Here is a 21,725-nt window from a genome sequence, read left to right as displayed (position 1 = left end):
AGAAAGAAACAATAAAAACCTTCCTTTATTTAAAATTCCCTTCAATACTGTCTGTTTTTTTATACTTTTATAATCATGCATAGAACTGCAGCATTACCTGACTTAATATTTACTGACATTCATGTAAATAATATTGAAAATATGCAATGAACCAAAGCATTTATTTGAAAATGAAATGATATCTAAAATAATAAAAATAAAAAGATGGATGACCCTCCTGTAGGTCAGGTGCGTAAAAACAAACTGTTCGTCAAGCTCAGCGTGTTTATCAGCCCAGCACTAACAGGAAACTCACAATAGTCTCAATGGGAGCCGGTGTTTCAGTGTTTGTAGCTCCCGTCAGACATTCTGTTTATTAATAGGAGCCTATCGACACACAAGGTAAATCCCTTTAATATGTTTATTTTTCTTTGAGGTGTATTTCAATTTGCGCTGCTTCGAAACGGTGGAAGAGCTTTTACAATGCAGGTTTCACCGGAAGTCCTCTTTAGATTGTCTCTAACGTGACGTCTAAGTGCATCCTCGGCTCAGTTTAGTGTCTCTGGGATGCTGAGCGGGCAGGCGGGGCCGTGTTTGCTTGCAGAGCCCTGCCGTGGAGTGATGTAGCAGGACGCACGGACACAGAGGACACAGAGACGCGGAGAGGACGTCTGTTAGAAAAAGAAAAACCCCAAAACAAAGTCGTTCAGTTCTGCAGCTGTGTTCCCTGAAAGCGCGATGGATTTCCACACGAAGCAAATTTAACGTCAAAGACAGCATCGCATCCCTCCGTGAAGCTCGGACATCTTGGTTCACTGACAGCACAGAGTGGACTAACGTCTCCCCCCTGTCCGAGCCGCGGGACACCGTGCTGTAGCGGAGCTGTGAGCTCGGCTCACCATGGCGTGGCCCTGCATCAGCAGGGCGTGCTGCATGGCCCGCTTCTGGAACCAGCTGGACAAGGCTGACATTGCGGTGCCTTTGGTCTTCTCCAAATACACGGACGTCTCCGAGATGCAGCACATCCAGCTGCAGCCGCAGCTACACCCTCCCCAGGCCCGAGTTGCTATAGAAACGCAGCCGTCTCGCGCAGAAAGCCGCGCCGTTCCGACTGCACGCGCGCCGCGAAGGTGCGTCTCCGAGGAGCGCGTGTGCAGCTCTGTGATGCGCGAGGACTTTAAGCACTGGAAAGTGCGTCCCGAACCGAGCTGTAAGCCCAAGAACCAGTACCACGAACCGGAAACACCGTTCAACAGTGAGACCCAGTACCAGAAGGACTTCAAGCCCTGGCCCATCCCGAAGAGGTACGATCACCCCTGGATACCCAAACCGCCTCCGAGCGCCTCCGCGGGAGAAGATCGCACACCGGCTAGGTCCAAGTACCCAAAAAAGCACGTGGTGCTGGCGGAGGCGGACAGCGGCGTTGAAAAAAGCGCTATAGCCGACAAGGTCCAGGAGAAGGACCTGCTCCAGGGCCAGGAGAGGAAAAAGCGTGTCAGCAAGAAGGAGGGGGAGAAGAAAGTGGTCCTGAAGGGGGATGGAGAGGGCAGAGGGAGGGCGGCGGACGCCGTGAACAGACAGATCAAAGAGGAGATTTCAGGCGGCAGCTCCTACAAGTAAGTTAATACAGTGCCTGTCACTGTGTGTGTGTGTGTGTGTGTGTGTGTGTGTGTGTGTGTGTGAGAGAGAGAGAGAGAGAGAGAGTGCTGAAGGCCTCAGAGACCTGTGAAGGGTCAAAGGGGTCAAAGCTGACATTAAAGAAATATCATTGTCATAAAGTCAATTCAGAAAGACAGTTGTGATCACACATATACACTGCTAACTGCAAGTATATCTGTTAAGGGAGGGGTTCAGATGTTGTTATGGGTATAATAATGTTCACAAAGTGAAATTAGTTACAATTTAAAAGCTGATCTAATTGTGCATCCTTGCTAATCATTATTTTTTAGCCAAGAGTTGTCCCATTTTCTCCAAGCATTCATATTTTTGTCTTTTAAAATGCAGACTTGCAAAAAAAAAATTAAGTGAGCCTCAATATTTACCCAGTTCTGGATCAAAGGTGAGGGAACCTTTCCATCCTTTACACCACCACAAACAAAACAAACAAAGAGAATAAAGAATCTAATGTATCCTTTTTATATAGTCCATTATTAGCTGCACAGCTGGATACAAACCTGAAATCAAAGGGAAATGAACAGGAGGCCTTTCCACAGAGGAAACCCTCCTGAACGGGTCTCTATGAGAAGCTTTGTTGAGGTTGCATTGCAGGTGTGATAATCATCAGAACACAGAGCTTAATTGGGGGTGACTAACAGAGAAGTTGTTTCACAGTGTAATTCAGTCAAAGCATGCAAATGCATTACACAGCGGTCAACTTGTATTTTCTCCACTGAAGGTAATTAAGCTGAGTGGAAAGGTCAAGGTGGAATTGTTGTCGAGCGCTGTTGTGTTTATGTCTATGAGTCTAATCTCTGTACTGCTATGCAATGTTCCTGAGGGATGGTGATGATGGCGACTGGTGGATGGATGAACATCAAGTCATGCACGTCTAAGCCACTGTACACATGCCTCAGCTGATACTCTATATATGTTATACTCAAGTCCTGTGGAGGATACTGCTGTGCTATACACTGATTTTGTAGAATATTGAACATCCTGTTCTTCGTGTTATCTTACACACCTCTCACAGTATACTCCTAAATCAGGAGTCTTGGCTCAGAGCTGTCACGGGATGCAGGTTTGGGCTTTTAGAGGGAGCCTGGCTGAAGTGTGACTCTGCTGGCAGAGGTGAGTGGTGCTGTGTGTGATCACTGAGGGAGCCTTACAGCTGTTTGGTGCCTTGCTGGCGTGCCTGTGTTGTTGAGCATCAGCAGGGTACAGACCAGGGCTTTTCCCCCACACGGCAGGAAATGGCTGCACTGTGACAAGCAGAAGCCCAGTCGGCTCTCTGTCTTCCTCTGCCAGTAGAGACTCAAAGCAGGTCAGCTGTGGGTTAATGCCACAGATTGTATGCACACACACACACACACACACACACACACACACACACACACATGCACACACACACAGTGTATGCGCAAAAACACTGAAAGAAATTTGCTTCAAATTATGTTTTCAAGTTCTTGATATGTTTTTAAGCAGGCCTTTAACACATGGCGATGTGGCTGAACAAATAAAATCCAATGAATGTTTTTTGCTTTATAACTACAGTTTTCATGAATGTAAAACTGAATTTTAACCTTCAAAATTCACTATGGACAGCTGTTCTTATATGATGTCAGACAGATATGTAGCTACACTTGGAATTGTCCTTTGCATTTACTTGACAGAGTAACAGACTGTTTAACTTTCAAAATGTAATGCCATGGTGGGTATCCAGTTCATAAAAACTCCTAAAATGCATAGTAAAGAGCTCCATCTTCTTTTCTGTTATTTAAAAAAATTGCTTGGTTGAATACATCACAAAGCTGTTTCCCTTTCTCTTGCAAAAATACTTCCTCCAGAGTTAAATATGTGACTTTAAATCAAGAACTGAATTACTGAGTTGTGCTCGTATTGCATGTGTGAGAACAACATGATATCCATTACATCTTTCAAGCTTTCCCAAATGATTTTGTTAACTTGCTGATATCCCAGAGGATGAATCCTCAGGCTTCTTCCTCCTCTCACCCCTGACCTCGTTCTTCTGTTAAGTCTTCCTCTCATTATTATGGAAATTTATTTATTTTTTTACAGTGGGTCCAAAAAAAAGGACGTTTTCTGTTTTATAATGACTTGTCAGAACTTCTCCTGTAATTTTACATATTTATTCATTTTCACAGTTTAAGCCCAGAGAGTCGTAGTAACAGATTTCTTTCATTTACTAGAATAGCATTTCTGTGTTGTGCAGAAAAACTGAGACATACTGTTGGAATTGTACTTTGTTTTCTAATGCTAAGATATCTCAGGGAAAACATGTGTACTGTATTTTTCGGACCATAAGGCGCACCAGATTATAAACATTAGCGTTCATCCTCCAGCTTCAGTGTGTTTATGTTATGCTAACATAGCTGTTTTGCTAGCAATCACGTAGCACATCATTATATAGCAGCTAGCCCAACTTCAGTAACCCTACAAACGTCACTGCTGTTTAGTTTTCTGTCTTCATTTATGTTGGAAGTGATAGCAGAGCTGTACGTTTGAATTCTTTCAGAAATCTCTCAGTCAGAACATGCTATATCATGTTTAGGTGGAAGCTAGCGAGCTAACTTCCTGCTAACTTCTAACTCTGTTAAATTTAATGAATCCTGTTTTCATGGATGCCTGGATGTTAAACTTAATTGTTACACCTGATAAAGCAGCAACGCTGATCATTTTATTAAAGATGAAAGAATTTAGACAGTTTTTAACTCTCAGTGATGCCGCAGTGTTCGTTTGACTTTGGGACCTGAAGCAGACGGAGTTTAGGACTCAGATTCCTCTGCGAGGCTCCTGACTACAGCAGCTGTAATGTTCCAACAATCCATCAAGCGGTGCAGCTTCCTAGCTTACCAAAGTCGGAATAAAACATTTTTGACAGATTTTTGAGCGCCGTGTAGCACATAAAATCGGTTCGAGGTCAGTAAACACAACCAGAATTCATACATAAGGCGCACTGTCAATTTATGAGAAAATTAAAGGATTTTAAGTGCACCTTATAGTGCAGAACATACGGTAGTTAAACTTCTTTACACTAATAGAAAAGGAGTTTCACACAAAGCAGATGGTATGTGGCTCATAAGGTTAAAGGAGTTTGACATCCCTCTTATAGTTGTCATGGTGATGTTGTACTCACCATCCCAATCAGACCCTGGTGGACAGATATGAAAGGTAAAATCAAGCACTAATACCTGAATTATGTTTCTGTGGTGACTCCATGTGGAGTCTTCATTGGAGCCTACACAAGTGGCTGACGTCAGCATTTATAACTGTGCTGCTTGTGTTGACGGCAACTTGTTCACGTTACATTTATGGGGAAGTGCATGTCAGATTACAGCGTAGGGTTTCAGAAGGATTTGGAGTTACGCGTACCTACAGCGTGGATTTAACATAGAAGTATAAATCCACTGTAATGCTGGATCTGCGTTAGTGTTTATTTCAATCAGCTGACTTCATCGCTAATGGCACCTCAGTAGTAAAAATTCAGAGAAGTGAGCCTTAGCAAAAAAACAGCATCAGTAGGATGAAATGTTTTAGCTGCTTTCCATAATTATTTGCTCTCAAGTCTGACCAAACAGACAATTAAGCCATCAAAACATGCTGGTGTTGTTTTGTACTAAACCTCAATTGTACAAGTCAATACAACAGAGTTAGAAAATATAAAGTTAGCACGAGCCTTAGATACAGGATAAGCAATACAAAGAATCATCTGTTACTCTTTTAGTATTCTTGTTTTATTAGAAGTATTGGCTTATTCATAATTAAAATCAGATACTAACATCAGTTACATCTGCAATCGTCACTTTGGCTAATCATGTGTAAAGTCAGCCCTCCCTATCACTGCGGGCCAATGAAACACAAAGCCCTCAGCTCTTTTCTGATGAGGGTACTTGCCATTTTTTTGAACCTTTATTTTTACCAGACAGCGTGCCGAACACAAAGACGCTCTTTCTGCAGTGCACCTGGGAAAATGCTCAAGGCTTCTGCAGTTCTTTTCATTGGAAACAGTTTTTCCTTTTCTTGCCCCGACTTGGTGCAGCATTTTCAACCAAAGCCCATCCCACCGTCATTTCAACGCCAACTCGTCGCATTATGTGTAAAATGTCATTTTATGCATGAAAATAAGTCTCGAGTTTCAGGCAGTGGCTGCTGTCAGACTCTTTGTTATTGTGTGGTTAGTGTTTGCAAAAACTGTAAAAGACAAAGCCTGCTCTTCATGCTGACAGCGTTGTTTGTTGCATTGTGCGACTGTGTCGACTAACAAAAGACATCCAAAGAGCAGATCAGGCAGAGCTGTCGAGAAGATGAACGCCGATGCGGTTTCATCGCTGAGAGTGAGGCAGGTAGAGCAGGTTCATCGAGTTCAGAAAAGATGACTGAGGAAGTACATTTTTAATTTGAATTTACGCCACGTTACTGTCATTCAACGCATTTCTTAACGCAGAGCCTCTTCTTTTGCATGTCCTCTCTCCTGTTTCTCACCTGGGCAAATAAAAACCTTGTTTTCTAAGACAGTAATGTTCAGACTTAAAGACAGTTTATCTCTCATGTCACGTCCACAGAACAACCAAAATGCAACTGATTTTCTTCTGAACTGCTGCATTCTTTAGCGGTGACAGATTTCCAAGTATTGTTGCCCAAATGTAATCCTAAACTGTCAGTTCAGAGTGCTGCCCACTAAAGCTGGGTGTCTTATATAACCACTCTAATCTGATTTTTTTCATATCTGATTACAGCGAATGTACAAGGAAATATCCCCAGATTTGATTCTGGGTATGAATGAATTATGTAAGTTAGCATTGCAGTTAGTCCTAACCCTGAACCAAACACTGGTTACGTTAAACACTGAAACCAGCCTTTAGTCAAAAACTTGCAACATTAGTTTAGTGCATCACTTTGTGAAGATTTAAAACTGCGCCTGTGTGATTGATGACTGCGATGTACAGTTTCAACTGGACCCCTGAGAAGCTACGGCTGTAAGATTGAGAGGGAGCCAACTGGTCCCAGAGGACGTAGGATGTGTTAACATACAGCCGCCGTTGCACTCACTGACACGCCAAGACACACGGTGAGGAAGTGGAGCTGTGGTGCGTGGGAAGGTCAATTTCCCTGGATTACTCTGGCAGAAAGCAGCCAGGTCTTGATGTATGGCCAGTGCTGCTGTAAAATCAGGAGTCAGGATGTCCATCAGTGACAACTGCACATAAATTAGGCTTAGCAGTCTCAGTGGGCAAATGTACTTACAGCTTACAGAACAAGGTGGAGCAAAGGTCCATGACATGCTGCATCAATACAGGGAAGTTCAAGATTAACACATCAAAATTGGGTTGCTGGAGATTTATTTTCTACTCATTTAGTAATTAATTACTCAACTGTAATAACCTCTGGGCGTGTTAGGATTCATTGTGATTGTGATTTGAGTGGACAGATGCATAGAGCAGTTCTTCTCATGGCTGTCACACATATACTAAATAAAAACTGCAACCCATTTTCAGAGGAAGCAGTGAAACAGCATCCTCGGGATTTCAGATTTCAATAGAAGATCCAAACCCTTATCTCCCCCCTGCTCACCTCATTCTACTCCTCCATCCAAACCTTCAGTCTTTGTACATATAAACCGTTATTCTTGGCCTTGGCCTGTGCCCTGTTCTCTCTGGCCTGCCAGTAACACCTCATCATGCTTTTTTAATATAGCTGAGCACTGTTTGATTCCACGGTGCAGAAATTTGCAGCCGTTTGTTTGAAAGCATTTTTCTGATGACTCTCCCGCTGTGAGAGGTCGGAATTGTGCTCTCCACGTACGGGCAGATTTGCATGAAGCTCAGCAGTACTGTACCTTGGCGCGGTTCCACCACGGTCGGTGCCAGCGTTTGGCCATTGTGACGAGGGCTTTCTCCGCACATCCTCTCAGTCACGGCGGGTCAGCAGAGTGAGCCGTCCAGAGCAGCTTTACTTCTGTTGTCTCTGTATGCTTGGATATTTGTCTACAGAGATGCAACCTGTGCATGCATGCTTCCATGCATTCCTCCAACACCCTCACAGCATGTAGCTTGGCTGTGTGCACTTGAAAAGCTGATTGCTTGACAAGTTGGCCATAACAAGTAGGGGAGTGACCCTTCTTCCGTTCTGGAGTTCACCAGGAACAGAAAAAGCATGAAGAAACATCGTGAATCAGAAATACAGCATGAAAAGCACAGACAGTGACTGTGGTGGACACTTGTTGTTGTTTTTAACTCTCCGTTTCACTTCAGCTCTTCTCCAGGGCTGCTGACGCACCAACAACAGCACAAGCAACAGTAACCACAGACGTACCACAAACTTGCCTCCACCAGGATACAGGAACTCTCTGTAGGTGCATGGGCCGTCTGCAGTCGGTGTGGTAATGAACTACCAACCAAGAGCTGTGTTCAGCCACAAAGAACCACAAAAAGCCCTTTAATAAATTATACCTGTATTTATTATTTAAACCACTTTCCGAGCAGAAGCTGCAGGTTCTCCTGTGGTTCCTGCCTTTTTTTGATTTTGAAAGTGTTGTTTGGATGTCAAAAACCACTTGAAGGCATCATGTCGGCCTTGCAGGAGTTTCCTCACCACGTTTCCCCTTCTTCTCGCAGGAGTCTCGCCATGAACATCACAAAATAAATGCACAGCTCTTCTTTTCCTCATGTACATGTGATTCTAGGCGGTCCAGCCTACGTACAGCAGTGCACAACCTTTAGTCACCAATAACTGAATTCACTTTCATCAGAAGGGGGTGTTTAAATTTGGATCTTTTATCGTCAGGTGCAGACTAGCTTTGACGTTAGTTAATAAAATCACAATTTCTATGAGATACGACTTTTTAATCCACTGATGTCTGAAGATGAGAATCGAGTGGCTACATTTTTTTTCCTCACGATTTCACCTGTAAATTTAAGTTATCTGTTGGACTAAGGGGTTAATGCTAAAAACTATTTTGCAAAGATTACTTTATTACAGTCACATGAATGCCCTAATGGCTTTTTTTAAATAGGAAAAACAAGCGTAACATGTTGACGATGTGTCACCTAACGTAAAATATTACACCTCGGGAGTGTTGGTATTATTGTAGGGTCTACCTTACAATATAAAGCTCCTTGAGGCGACTGTTGTTGTGATTTGGTGCTATATAAATAAAATTGAACTGAATCTGCTGAGTCGTAAAGTAAAGCTCATATAGAGCATTGTATTTAAACTGCTTTAGCCTCGCCACAGGTGCTGCACACCTGCTTCACCTCAACTTCCCCCTGATTTAATCAGAGTCATATTTACTGTCATTAACACCTGCTCTGTACATAGATATGCTCTCCACTATTAAATGGTTTATATGAGGGGTGCTAAAACAGAGCCATTCTGCCATATATCAGGTATTGTTGCTCAGTAAAATGCAGACCAATAACTATGTCCAGAGGCGCTGAGCGCATATGAACATCACATTGCTATGTTTTCATGTTTTTTGTAAAAATATTTTTGTTTTGGTTTGTTTATAAATACAGAGTTTAGCTTCATGATATGACAGGAAAGTGTTTTGAACATTGTCTGTTTTTTTGAACAAGTACCAAGTACACATCGACCTTGGAGACACAGGCTTTATTGTTACCCAGTCATATGTTGACTAGTAGCAGCGATGCTACAGTGCAGGCCGGTGTTTCACACTGTGAACCCTGTCTGCACTCACAATCTGTCTCTTTCTCCATCTTTCTGTCACATACGCGCACGGCCTGTGAGGTCATGCGGGTGCTTTATATCCTTGGCCTTAGACATTGTTGTATAACCTGTCTTTGCATCGTGGCTCCTTGGGCCCCGTCGAGCACTGAGTGGACTTTGGTGGTTATGTAATGGCTCTGTGTGTGGTTTCCACCTCCTCTCTGCACCATGTGAAGAAAGGATATTTGTATTCAGCAGCCATGTCACTGTCACCAGCCTTTGTACAGTATAGCTTACTTTTCACATTTCACAGTGTGACATTTCACTTTGGTTTTGTTTAATAGACTACTTTTAGTGTCTGACAGCTAGTTTAAGCTTAGATTAACAGGAGATTATGATATACTCAATTTGTAGACAGTGGTTTTACAGTATTTACAAAAAAATACTGTAAAACCACTGTCATTTAATGGTCGGGCATTGCATTGCACAGCTACAAGCATTTCACCTCATGTCATACTGTGTATGGTTGTGTGTGTGACAAATAAAATTTGAATTTGAACTGTCCCGTTGCGCTGTGACACTTGGCAGAATAACAGTTTTACAGTGTTTAACAGAAACATTGTTTCTGTCTGGAGTATAATTTATTTATCTGTAAAACTAATTTGCAGGTGATGTTTCTTATTTGGCCCTGCGACAGACTGGCGACCTGTCCAGGGTGTACCCCGCCTTTCGCCCTGTGACAGCTGGGATAGGCTCCAGCGCCCCCCGCGACCCTGAAAAGGATAAGCGGAAGCGAATGGATGGATGGATGGATGTTTCTTATTTGTGCTTTAAGTAATTTAAGTGCGGTGTTTGTGACGTGGAGGACGTGCCGGGGGCTCGGTCTGTGACCCAGCACGTTCATTTGGTTTTTGATCTCTTTTGTTGTATTTTGAAGATGGTGTTAAGTTCTCGGCTCATTATTTAGTTGCCTCAAGTTTAATCTAGTTATGTTTCACTTACATCTCATGTGTTTCTTGTCTGTGATTTCAGGTTGTCAAGTTCATGTTGTCATGTCTGTGTCTCTTTATGTTTCCTGTTTTACTTTGAAGGTCCGTGTCTCATGTCAGTGTTTCTAGTTTTGCTTTCCTTTGACTCATCCTGCCTAATTACTCCCAGCTGTGCTCTCCTTCTGTGTCTCATTCCCCTCGTTATCCCTCAGTGTATTTAAGCCCTGTGTTTCTCTTTTCCAGTGTTGTGGTCTCCCTCATACCCGTCTGTGTAGTCTGCGTGCCTAGTTTGTGTTTGTGTTTGTGTTTGTGTTTGTGTTTGTGTTTGTGTTTGTGTTTGTGTTTGTGTTTGTGTTTGTGGCCTCAAGTTTAGTTAAGTTCTCCTAGTGTCCAGCAATAAAGCTGCTGTTTTGAGTTTAAGTTTTACCTCTGCTTTTGGGTCCTTTCCTTCCTGCCTGCACACAGACCATGACAGGACGACTAATGATGGTTTCATTTTGCTGCTCTAAAAACAAGAGCTTTGTAATTAGCTACCTGATTTCAGCATTTTGCTGCAAAACACCACGTGAAGAGCTTGAATCTTAAGAACATAAACATGTGTTTTCATCCAGATTACTAAAACTTTTAAAATCAAATTTGTTTAGAAATCTTTTTCTAAAAAAATGTTTAAGTAGCTGAAGAGCAAACCTGTGTTCAAACAATAGACACTATGTGGGCGAAAATACTGGGCTGCCTACAGATTGCACCTACAGGAGCTGCTGAGCCATGGAAACCAAATGGCACGAGGCTCCTGGTGCACAGTTTTTATGCTGATGTTATTTCCAGAGCAGGTTCGGCGTTGTCTGTGACGTTTATGCATTATGTACCTCAGCACTCTGTGACCTTCATGCTGTAACCTCACATGGTCTGAGTTGCTGTGGTTCCTAAACACTTCACTTTGCAGTAATATTGAGTATACAGCTGATGGTGGACTGTGGACCCTAAATCCAACGAGCTCTTTAGAATGACTCAGTCTTTCACTAGCGTTTGTAAAAGCAAGCTTGGTGCATGCATGGATGGACTACTAATGTTAAAAGAACACAACGCGCTGCAGAGAAAAATACAGTGTGATTAAAACAGGAGCGATGGAGCTGTGCAAGGTGATGTAAAATAAATGCCTTTAATACACAGCTCATATCCAGACACTGTGTGGATCATGCTAGCCATACATTTTTAAATGTCAGTGATACAGAGCACATGCTGCAGGCCAGCCTGCACTGAAGGAATGCCATACTGCTGACCTTCTTCAGAAATGCTGTGTGAGGAGGACTACAGGATATCACACCATCAAATTGTGGTGCAGACCTCCTCCCACCTGCACTACCTCTGACATTCTCTGCTCTTCAGTAGTAATGCACCACTCGTTACAGTTTTTCTCTACACAAGCATTGCTAAAGTTAGTAACAGCAAAACTATGCAGATTCTAATAGTGTTGATCGTTAAACAACCACCACAATGGCACAAAGGTCCACACAAATGGGATTTTTCTTTCAGCTTTAGTTAAACACAGCTGCTCGGACTCATCATGAAATGATTTTGGTGAGATCATGTGTAAGGTCAGGATTACTCTGATCTCACACATTTTTGGCCATCCTGTGACAACATATCTCAGGACCTTCAGTTCATTTCTTTAAATTTGGCACAAATGCTCACTTTGACTCAAGGCTGAACCTTTCGATGGCCATTGTATTATAAAGATGCACAATAAGCACATAGAATAGAGCAGCGGTCTCCAACCTTTTTTGCGCCACGGACCGGTTTATGTCCGACAATATTTTCACGGACCGGCCTTTAATGTGTCGCGGATAAATACAACAAATACAACAAAATAAAACTAGTACCGGTACCGAAAAAAAGAAGATTTATTCATAACACACGTGAAAAGACCCAGGAAAACCGAGTTAACGATCAAAACGATAACAAAATAACGCTGAAAACCGATAAAAACCCTGAAAACCATACATTTCACACCTGAACCTCAACTCTCGCGGCCCGGTACCAAACGACTCACGGACCGGTACCGGTCCGAGGCCCGGGGGTTGGGGACCGCTGGAATAGAATACAAGAGAATCCGGTCTTTAGTGATGACGTGATGAATCCTGCTTCTGGGCCCAAACTACTCTGCGTTTAGTAAGGCTGTTGTGTTGTTTTTGACATATATTAATGTTTTGTATCTTGTTCTATTTAATCTCAACAAGCCCCTAAAAACAGTCAGTGATCATTGTCAGCCTCTCTCACTTTTTGTTACCACTGTTCATTTTAAACCTCAGTTTTAAATCCTTACGATGTAACTCCAGCCCATGCAGCAGTATATGAGCGACTAACCTCGTGTTGTGGATGGATTATCTCAGTTGTTCTCCTGACTGAAGTTTGGTCCGTTTACAGCATCCTGCCATGCGATTGCATTTGTCCCTAACCATCAGGAACCCTCACGCTAACTTTTATCGAGTGGAAAAAAGTTAGCGTTCATCCTCCAGCTTCACTGTGTTTATGCTATGCTAACATAGCTGTGTAGCTAGCGATCACGTAGCACATCATTATATACCAGCTAGTCCAACTTCAGTAACCCTACAAACGTCACTGCTGTTTAGTTTTCTGTCTTCATTTATGTTGGAAGTGACAGCAGAGCTGTACGTTTGAATTTGTTTCAGAAATCCCTCAGACAGATAGCCTATATTTAGATGGAAGCTAGCGAGCTAACTTCCTGCTAACTTCTAACTCCATTAAATGTAATAAATCCTGTTTTCATGGATGCCTGGATGTTAAACTTCATTGTTACACCTGGTAAAGCAGCAACACTGATCATTTTACTAAAGATGAAAGAATTTAGAGAGTTTTTCGACTCTCATAATGCTGCAGTGATCATTTGACTGGTTTGGAAGTCTTTGATCCTCGAGCAGGTGGCAGGGGGTGTGAGCTATAGTCCAGCAAGAACATCATCACTCAGCTCTTCCTGTTCTCCAGATGGCTCAGCGCTCTGTGAAGGTTGATGGTGACGGCATCCTCTGTCGACCGATTTACCCTGTAAGCAAACGGGTGGGGGCTCTGGCCTTTGTAGTTGGTGAGGGCTTGGATGTCTCTCCACACCTTGCGGGGGCTGTTATCAGTGAGGAAGCCCTCTATCCTCCTCGTCTTGGCCGCTTTGATGCCCTTCGTCAGGTTGGCTCTGGCAGAACTGTCTCTCAGCCTGAAGGCTAAGTTACGAGTTCTGATCAGAGCCTGTACTTCACTCATCATCCAGGGTTTTAGGTTGGTTTTAGTCATTGACACACTCTCTACAGAGCGCTTAATGAAACAGTCCTGTAGCTGGAGGAGACCATCATCTTTAATGACCCGGGTTCTTGAAGGGTTTGTTTCCTGAGGGGGGTGTTGGCAGAGATGAGGAGCAGGGAGAGGTGGTCAGATTGTCCCAGGCAGGGGAAGGCATATTTATAGGCATGCTTGATGTTACTGCACACATGGTCCAGTGTCCTGTCCCCCCTGGTTGGACACGTTAGCATGTTGGGGAAATTTAGGAAGTAGAGATCTCAAACATACCTTATTAATGTCTCCAACAACAGTTTGGACGTCCAGCAGGTGCTCTCTCTGCTGCTTACTGATAATAAGTTGGAGGTGGTCGAGTGCTTTGATTCATTTGGTTAACAGTGTGCTCATACTCCGCATGTGGGCTTTGACCTTGTCCTCTAAAAGCACATTTGAACTCCACAGCTTAGATGCACAGGTCAATATTTATCATCCAACTTCCAATACTGAACAGTGCCATCTTACACTGTAGATTTTGCAGGATTAGTAAAAATGAGCACCAGCTTATTTCCTGTTTTTCTCCACAGAACTGAATTCAAAGCGTACAGAGACGTGAAGCCAGTAAAGATGATACGGGCCAAGTCCCAGTACCTGCCACCGGATGAAAAGACGAGCTTGGAAACCAGCTACAGCGCGACCTTCAAGGCCCAGTTCCCGCTGCAGCCTGCTGACAACAAGGCCGTGGAGAGGAGGAGGATACGCAGTTTGTACAGTGAGCCTTACATAGACCCCGGCAAACAGGTGAGAGCACACCTGCCAAACTTTGGTTCAAATAAATCTCGTGATAGAAATGAGACCTGTGATGTTGATGTGCAATCCTTACCATGATCATCTCATTGCACACCACTGAGGCATGTCAGCTCAGGATTCTCTTTTCCACTATCCACCATCCTTAGGTTGACAGGTATAGTCTCCCTCGCTCTAAATCCAAAAAGTCTGGAGCCACAGCAGCAGGCCAGAGCAAGCCAGCGAAGAAACCCAAAGATAAGCAGAGCACTGTGCTGAGGGGCTCCAAGAAGGCGACCTCAGAGAACCAGCCCGAGAACCGGCCTTCGGTGGGGGACAAGGAGAAAAGTAAAGAGATGAACAACAAACTGGCTGAGGCAAAAGAGTAAAAATCATTTAGCACTACTTCTCCTTTTCTTTCTTATTTTCGGGGAGAAACGAACACAGAGGCTGCAAAATTGATTCTCACATCGGTTCTCATCTGTCTCTCCTTCCTCCCCAAGCCTCTTTCTCATCCTCTTCCTCAGTGCTCTGTCACTACCTCCAGGCCACACTGTTACAGTAACATTAGAATAAGATGTTGCGCTGTGATCATGCCACGCCATTGCTCCTCCTGTATCACGCTATGCCACATTGCTTCAGAGTGGGCGTGAGCATCCTCTCCCCTCACTCAGCCTATTCGATGCCACCCACCACCCCCACTCTGCTTGCCTCCATCTCCAGGTTGCCATGGCTACTGGCTGCCTGGCTAGCCAATCGCTGAATGCACAGGCCCAGCGACAAGCAATTCTGGCGGCTGGCTTTGATCAGCCGAGCAGATTGCATTGTTGAATTTATCAAGGATTTGTTTCTTCCCTCCTTTGTGGGTTTTTTTTTTTTTTTTGAGAAAAAATGAATCAGATTGGCACTTTGGACACGCACAAAAATGAGCAGCAAGTCTGAAATCTTTGATAAATGTCCCGCTTGGTTTATCATGATGAGCGTCTGATACCTGCTCTGTTATCTTTGCTGCTGTTCTCTGTTCACATGCTCAGAGTCTGTGTTGAGCAATATCAGCTTTGCCAAATGTGATTTGTAATCAGTGTCTCTTTCTGAACTAAATTCTGTTGTACGGCTTTTTATAATTCATCTAAAGAAAAACACCTGAGCATTTTTCTCCCCTCGCGTGAGGCTCATGTCATTTCGTAACGCACCGTTCGTAGCCAACAAACCATCTAGGTCACACTAAACTGATTGTGCATTAAACACCAGTCAGTCTGCAGAGCACTCGAGTATTCCCCCTGAACTAGATAACATTGTCATGCAGGCATAAAGACATAAAGACGGGGAGTAGTGACGTCGGTTCTCAGAATCAGAGAGAGATGAGTTCAGTGAAACTGGGAGATGTTGTGCTTGTTATCGTTCTCGCCAAGTGCCGAGAGCTGTCAGTCTCACTGACCATAGTTCAGTGTAATCACCCCAACACTGTCTTTACTAACAGGTCTGGTCCCTGTGCTGTCTGATTTAGACTTCTTTGTAGAGCCTCTGATGTAACCTACATAAGTGGCCGACTTCATTTATGCTTGTGCTGCTGCGTTGTGTGTTAACCATGTGCCACGTGGTCGTGTCCTGGTGTTTTACATGCGGTGGCAGAAAGCAGAAGCAAAATAAAACGCTGCTCTTTGTTCTCATTTGTTATTTTTGGGGCCAAACATATTTGTCCCCCGAGTTTTTCCACTTCTTTTCAAATTACCTCACCCCAGTAGGTAGCCTGTAGTTTCTGTAATTTTCCCCCATGTGTCTGCTGACATTTGTGAGTCCTTATACTGATGCTATATGAGACTGTGATTGTTTATCTCTCACTAATAAATGTAAAAAAATTGCAGCGAAAAACATGTAGTTCCATTACTATGGAGGTCCACGTCAGTTACGCCGTAGGTTATGGTGTAGATTTCCTGCTGGAGCATAAATCCCCAGTGTGAAGGTGCATGTTGTGCATCTGCTTTTGGATTTTTTATGCACTCTGCAGACTATAAACTGCAGCTGGCTGACAGCAGACATCTCATGCTGCACCTTAAAGGAGCATTCTGTACGGCTGAGGCACAGATCTGAAAGAAAGAACAACCGTCTCACTGCAATTTTTTAAAGTTCCCTTAACTGACTTTGCATCTGATTTTCTTTGTGCTTATAAATACTTTTTTCCTGATATTAGAGGCACAGCGATGTGTCTGCTGGATCCCATCGTTCATCGCTCTCTGTTTCTGAATCCCGCGTTTTACTTCAATCACTGAGTTTATTTATTAAAATGTTGATTCTCTTTGTCTTCAAAGTGAACATGGTAGTGCAGAGAAAATCGGATACCTTCAGCAAGATGCTGAACAAAAGAGAACACGAGGAAAGTTTCACACTGTTTGTCTGTGAAAAGTTGTGTGTATATAACTTATATTTACTACTAGTTTATAGCAGGGATACATGCTGGCTGAGTCCAATTCTGCACTTACTGTAAAGTATCAGCTGCTTTATCCTAGTGTACATAGCGACACATTGTTTTGCATTAGAAGACAGTCTTGTTATCTTTGTGCTCCACCCTACACACACCTCTGTTTTCATGCATCTTTCTCTCCATTCTGAATGATGGACAGTCCCTTCTCTGTTTGCTGTGGTGTCTGAGACAGCAGCAACTCTTACCATCACCGCTGCATCACATCTACACAAGCTGAGCACTCGCTCCATCAGGGATAAAGGCCTGACTCATTTAACATTTTGCAGCCTTTGGTTGGGGTCGGTTTGTCATGTAACACGGGTGGGGTGGGGGTGGGGTGGGGGGGCTTGTAGGGGCAGTAAAATGTAAACAGTGCTTAGCACACCACACACCCGGTGCTATCTTTATGATTTTTAGGCAAATAAGGATAGAAAGTATGGTAAAGAAAGTGATGTCTTGGACAAAAAAAAGAAAAAAAAGTTGTGATGTGCTTGTGTTTCTATCTGCTTGCTCATATTTAATGAAACATTACAAATAAATGCAAACAAAAACCAAAAAAGCAGAAAAAGCAGTGTCTTCTTTGCTTCTTTTTGTTAAGAAGAACCATGAAAAATTACCGGTTGCAGGTATCTGTCAGTGTTTCTTCCTGTCCAAGTCTTTGTCTTTGTGACAAACAACATTTCTGAAAAAATATATCGAGATTTTTTTTAAATCCACATGGAAGAGAATTTTCTCTCACAACTTTCTTTCTATGCTTATCAAAGATTGCGCCGTGTTCTGGCACGAGCTCTGACATCGTTCCCCGCTCCTGCATGTTGCCGTCACGTGAGAACCGAAGAATATATTATTTTTGCATCGTGTCTCAATATATTCTTAGAACTCGTGCGATTTATGGAGCAACAAGCATGAGGGAGGATGTCCAGACACTTATTCCAGAACAAGATGTCATGTGCTTCGTAGCTTTTAGTGAATTTGCCAAAAAAATAAATAAAAATCCACAGACGTGTGCGCGATGTTGCATTTCACATTGTTCTCTCTCATACTTTAGCCCGGTGGCACGGGTATGCTATTTGAGGATGTCACATTTTGGATGATGCTGTGTCCAATCTGTCCTGTGCTAACCAGTGACATTCTGGTTCATTTGAAGGGTTGTGCTAAAACAGTACCACTACATACAACTCTGCCAGCCAATCCGAGATATTGGCTGGGTGCAGACTCTAAAGCAACACCTGTGGGGCTGTGCACTTCCCAATCCCAGGTAATCAACAGCAACAAGAAGACATAGACACAGAATTGCCACTCATTGTCATTCATACTTGCTCATGGAGTTGTCATTTACTTTTGTTTTCTATTACAGTGGCACACTTTTGTTTTTTTTCTGGTGAACCACCACATTATCTCTGGTCTACTCCCCACTGTATTTCTCTTCCATATGGACACTAGAGTAAGGGGGGAGGTGGGTTAGAGGGGGACGTTTGCCTGCCTGCTGTCACATCCTACATTTAAGGTTCCTTAAGGTGGCTTTTCTTAAGGAGGCCTTGGGTTTTAGTCCAGTCGTGAGCGACTAGTCCCGATCGAGCTGGCGGAATGCACCCACTCCCCACGGTTAAATTGCATGACTGACTAGTTGAATTAGCGGCTCAGGTATGACCCCAGTCATGTGCGAGGCAGGTCACTCATGCACTGTAGTCACATGCAAAACTGTAACAAATCCATCTCATGTGGACTTTTCTTTCTTTAAAGCATGCTGCCACTGTTTTCTGTTGGACCTGCAATCTGAGTTTGTGTTCAGTAATTTGGCCCAGGCTTTGCACTAGACTGTGACGAGCGTTAGCATGGGTGTGAGATGAGCGGTAAGTATGGATGGAATGAGGGAAGCGACACTGCTTTGATCAGTTATGACAGGAGCTCTAGGTGCATGCTTATGATCTAATTTGTGATTTGGATTTTTTCCATCGTCTACTGCATTTTGTAGCCTTTCTTTCAAAGAACACCCCGAGACCCTCATTGTACTCTTGGCATCCTGGAAATCGTGATAGCGCTGCGACTAAGCGAATGGGTCAAAGTACAGGGTGGGCTATTTATATGGATACACCGTAATAACATGGGAATGGTTGGTGATATTAAAGTCCTGTTTGTGGCACATTAGTATACGTGAGGGGGCAAACTCCTCAAGATGGGTGGTGACCATGGTGGCCATTTAGAAGTCGGCCATCTTGGATACAACTTTTGTTTTTTCAATAGGAAGAGGGCCATGTGACACATCAAACTTATTGGTAATGTCAGAAGAAAAACAATGGTGTGCTTGGTTTCAACGTAACTTTATTCTTTCATGAGTTTCTGACCACTTATAAAATGTGTTCAATGTGCTGCCCATTGTGTTGGATTGTCAATGCAACCCTCTTCTCCCACTCTTCACACACTGATAGCAACACCGCAGGAGAAATGCCAGCACAGGCATCCAGTATCCGTAGTTTCAGGTGCTGCACATCTCGTATCTTCACACCATAGACAATTGCCTTCAGATGACCCCAAAGATAAAAGTCAATGGGCAGCACAAAAGTTGTATCCAAGATGGCCGACTTCTAAATGGCCACCATGGTCACCACCCATCTTGAGGAGTTTGCCCCCTCACGTATACTAATGTGCCACAAACAGGACTTTAATATCACCAACCATTCCCATGTTATTACGGTGTATCCATATAAATGGCCCACCCTGTACTGATTGTAAAAAGTAACTTGTATTGACTGAGATGCAAAGCAGCTTTCCCAACTTTTATTTATCCTTTGGTTTTTTATGTAATAAATTGTGGGAAGCAAAGAAAGAAGAAAGGAAGCCTGCGGTGTTGCTAAATCTTTCCCAGATATTCTCTGAAATGAGCGGTCACAGGGTGCTCAGCTCAGCCCATTACCTTCTTGTGCTTGGCCCTAGAGAAATGCTTCATCATGTGTCTCTTTCTGTCTCCTTCTCTGCCATCTTAACCATGTGCTGCCTCCTAGAGATGCTAAAGACGAGGTTCTCCGACCCAGTAATCATCATTCCCAGGATGCTGCTGGAGGAGAACCACAACCACCGCTGGATAGACCCGGACCTCGGAGAGGTGGCGGCATCGTACGCTTTGCCCTAGATATGAACCAGACTGAGTAATTCTGCCAGGACTGAGGCAGATACATCTTTATGCAGAGACTGCTGCTCTGTACTGTAAATATCTAGTATTTAAGTTGGACTAGAAAGAAAGAGGTGAATCTCACCAAACAACAAAAAAATCTATTAATACAAATAAAAATACATTGCTATCCAGGAGGATTTCCACCTAATTGAGCCACGCATGTTTTAAACAGCTTCAGAGGTTCCAGCTGTTTGACCCACGGCATTATTGCAAAGGTGCTACATTATTATTATTATTATTAATATTATCAATATTATCAATATTTTGGTTTCATGCATTTTGTTTTATGTCAGTCTATTAGTATCAATACCACACCATAAAGTGCTCAACAGCTACAAAATACTGTACTGTATATTGATGGGTTTTAGTGTAAATAAATCAGCAGAACTTGCAGATGGGCTTTATTGCATTAGAAGATCTGAAGTAAAGAAGTGTGCAGCATGTAAGCAAGGACACTTGGATCTGAAATGAGGCCTTGGGACCACAAGGCTGCAGCAGATAATAAAGGCACAAAGTTGAATTAATAAATGAATTTCAAAGTGAAAAAACAAACATATTTGTGCAGATTTCAAAATCATAGTCTTTTTTTAAAACAGCAACATTTTATTATACAGCGCACACTTTACATTTTAATCTATACGTCAGTTAATAATAAACTTGGTTTTCTACTGATACTGAACTTGAGTGCAATGTGCAAGAAGCACACTTTAGACCCACTACTGCTGTTGTCTTTCCTAATTACACAGCTACATTTATAAAGACGCAGATTCATAAATCAGATGGAGGTGCAGGTGGTCTGATGGCACAGCTGTAAAGGCTGCTTCCTCTTATTTTTATCTGAAGTACGATATGAGACACACATATAGTTTATTTCCCTTTTCTCCTAAAACAGCCAGCTGCTACCCATTTGTTCCTCTTAGCTTGATTTTGTTCACAGTTTGAGTCTCCCAACTGTTTTCTTACGTTGGTGGATTTCTGTTGTGTTAAAGAGGAATATGATCATCAGGGTGTGATGATTAGAGTCTCTTAGGTTTGGTACCAGACTTCTGCTGAGGTTAGAAGATCAAGAAGACAACTGGCAGAACACACCTGAAAATCCCATGTGAGTGCTTGATGATACACTCTATCAAGAACTCAAAGATGTCTAAAATAGCCTCTTTTGTAAAGAGCCTTGAAGGTATTTACTGTGTGTGGAAAATCAAAAGGTTTGCTATGTTACCTCCATGGATTTTTCTTTTCTTCCTTTTTACTTGCTTTGAACGATCTATTGTGCCTAAGTGCTGTACAAAGATACCTACATTGATGGTGATGTGCAAGAGGACAAAGTGGTCTAAAATTCCAATTATATTCAATTAAACCCGGAACTATCTGATCAAAGAATTAGATTAGACTGAACTAGATCTGACCGGGCATTAAATGCCAGCTTTCAGATCCTGTTTCAGTTTTTGTCTCTGTGTCACAGACAAATCTTGATACTCAGCGCTCCAGCGAACAACAGTTAAACAAACCTGGACTAGTTGTTCTCAAACAGGTTGGTGTGTATCATTACTGGGTGAAAATTTAGACCCTCACTAGACTTGACTCTTTTACTACGCTGGTAAGTCTGCAAACACTAGATATCATTGCATCAACAAAGTGACACGTTCTGCACAAAAAAGCAGAACATGTCACTAACTCATATTTCATATGTGGTTTATTGTCTGTTACATAAGCA

At 42.9% G+C, this 21,725-nt stretch overlaps 1 protein-coding gene across 2 annotated transcripts; it reads left to right on the top strand.

The window, feature by feature from the left end:
- The first annotated feature begins 269 nt into the window (after positions 1–269).
- map6a (microtubule-associated protein 6a) lies at positions 270–20,404 on the top strand. 2 transcript variants are annotated; one of them, XM_084941448.1, is made up of 5 exons: positions 270–1,595; positions 14,180–14,393; positions 14,549–14,763; positions 17,987–18,097; positions 19,842–20,404. In XM_084941448.1, the coding sequence occupies exons 1-5, from the start codon at positions 880–882 to the stop codon at positions 19,987–19,989; spliced, it is 1,404 nt and encodes a 467-aa protein (XP_084797574.1). In that variant the 5' UTR covers positions 270–879; the 3' UTR covers positions 19,990–20,404. The 2 variants fall into 2 exon arrangements, with proteins under 2 accessions (XP_084797574.1, XP_084797575.1); XM_084941449.1 differs by lacking the exon at positions 17,987–18,097 and having other exon boundaries at positions 271–1,595.
- The last annotated feature ends 1,321 nt before the right edge of the window (positions 20,405–21,725 follow it).

Source organism: Perissodus microlepis, chromosome 10 (assembly GCF_051167445.1).
Source record: "Perissodus microlepis isolate ML-2025 ecotype Zambia chromosome 10, ASM5116744v1, whole genome shotgun sequence".
NCBI lineage: Eukaryota > Metazoa > Chordata > Actinopteri > Cichliformes > Cichlidae > Perissodus > Perissodus microlepis.
The sequence above is the reverse complement of the archived record's forward strand: the minus strand, read 5'-3'. Positions and strand labels throughout refer to the sequence as shown.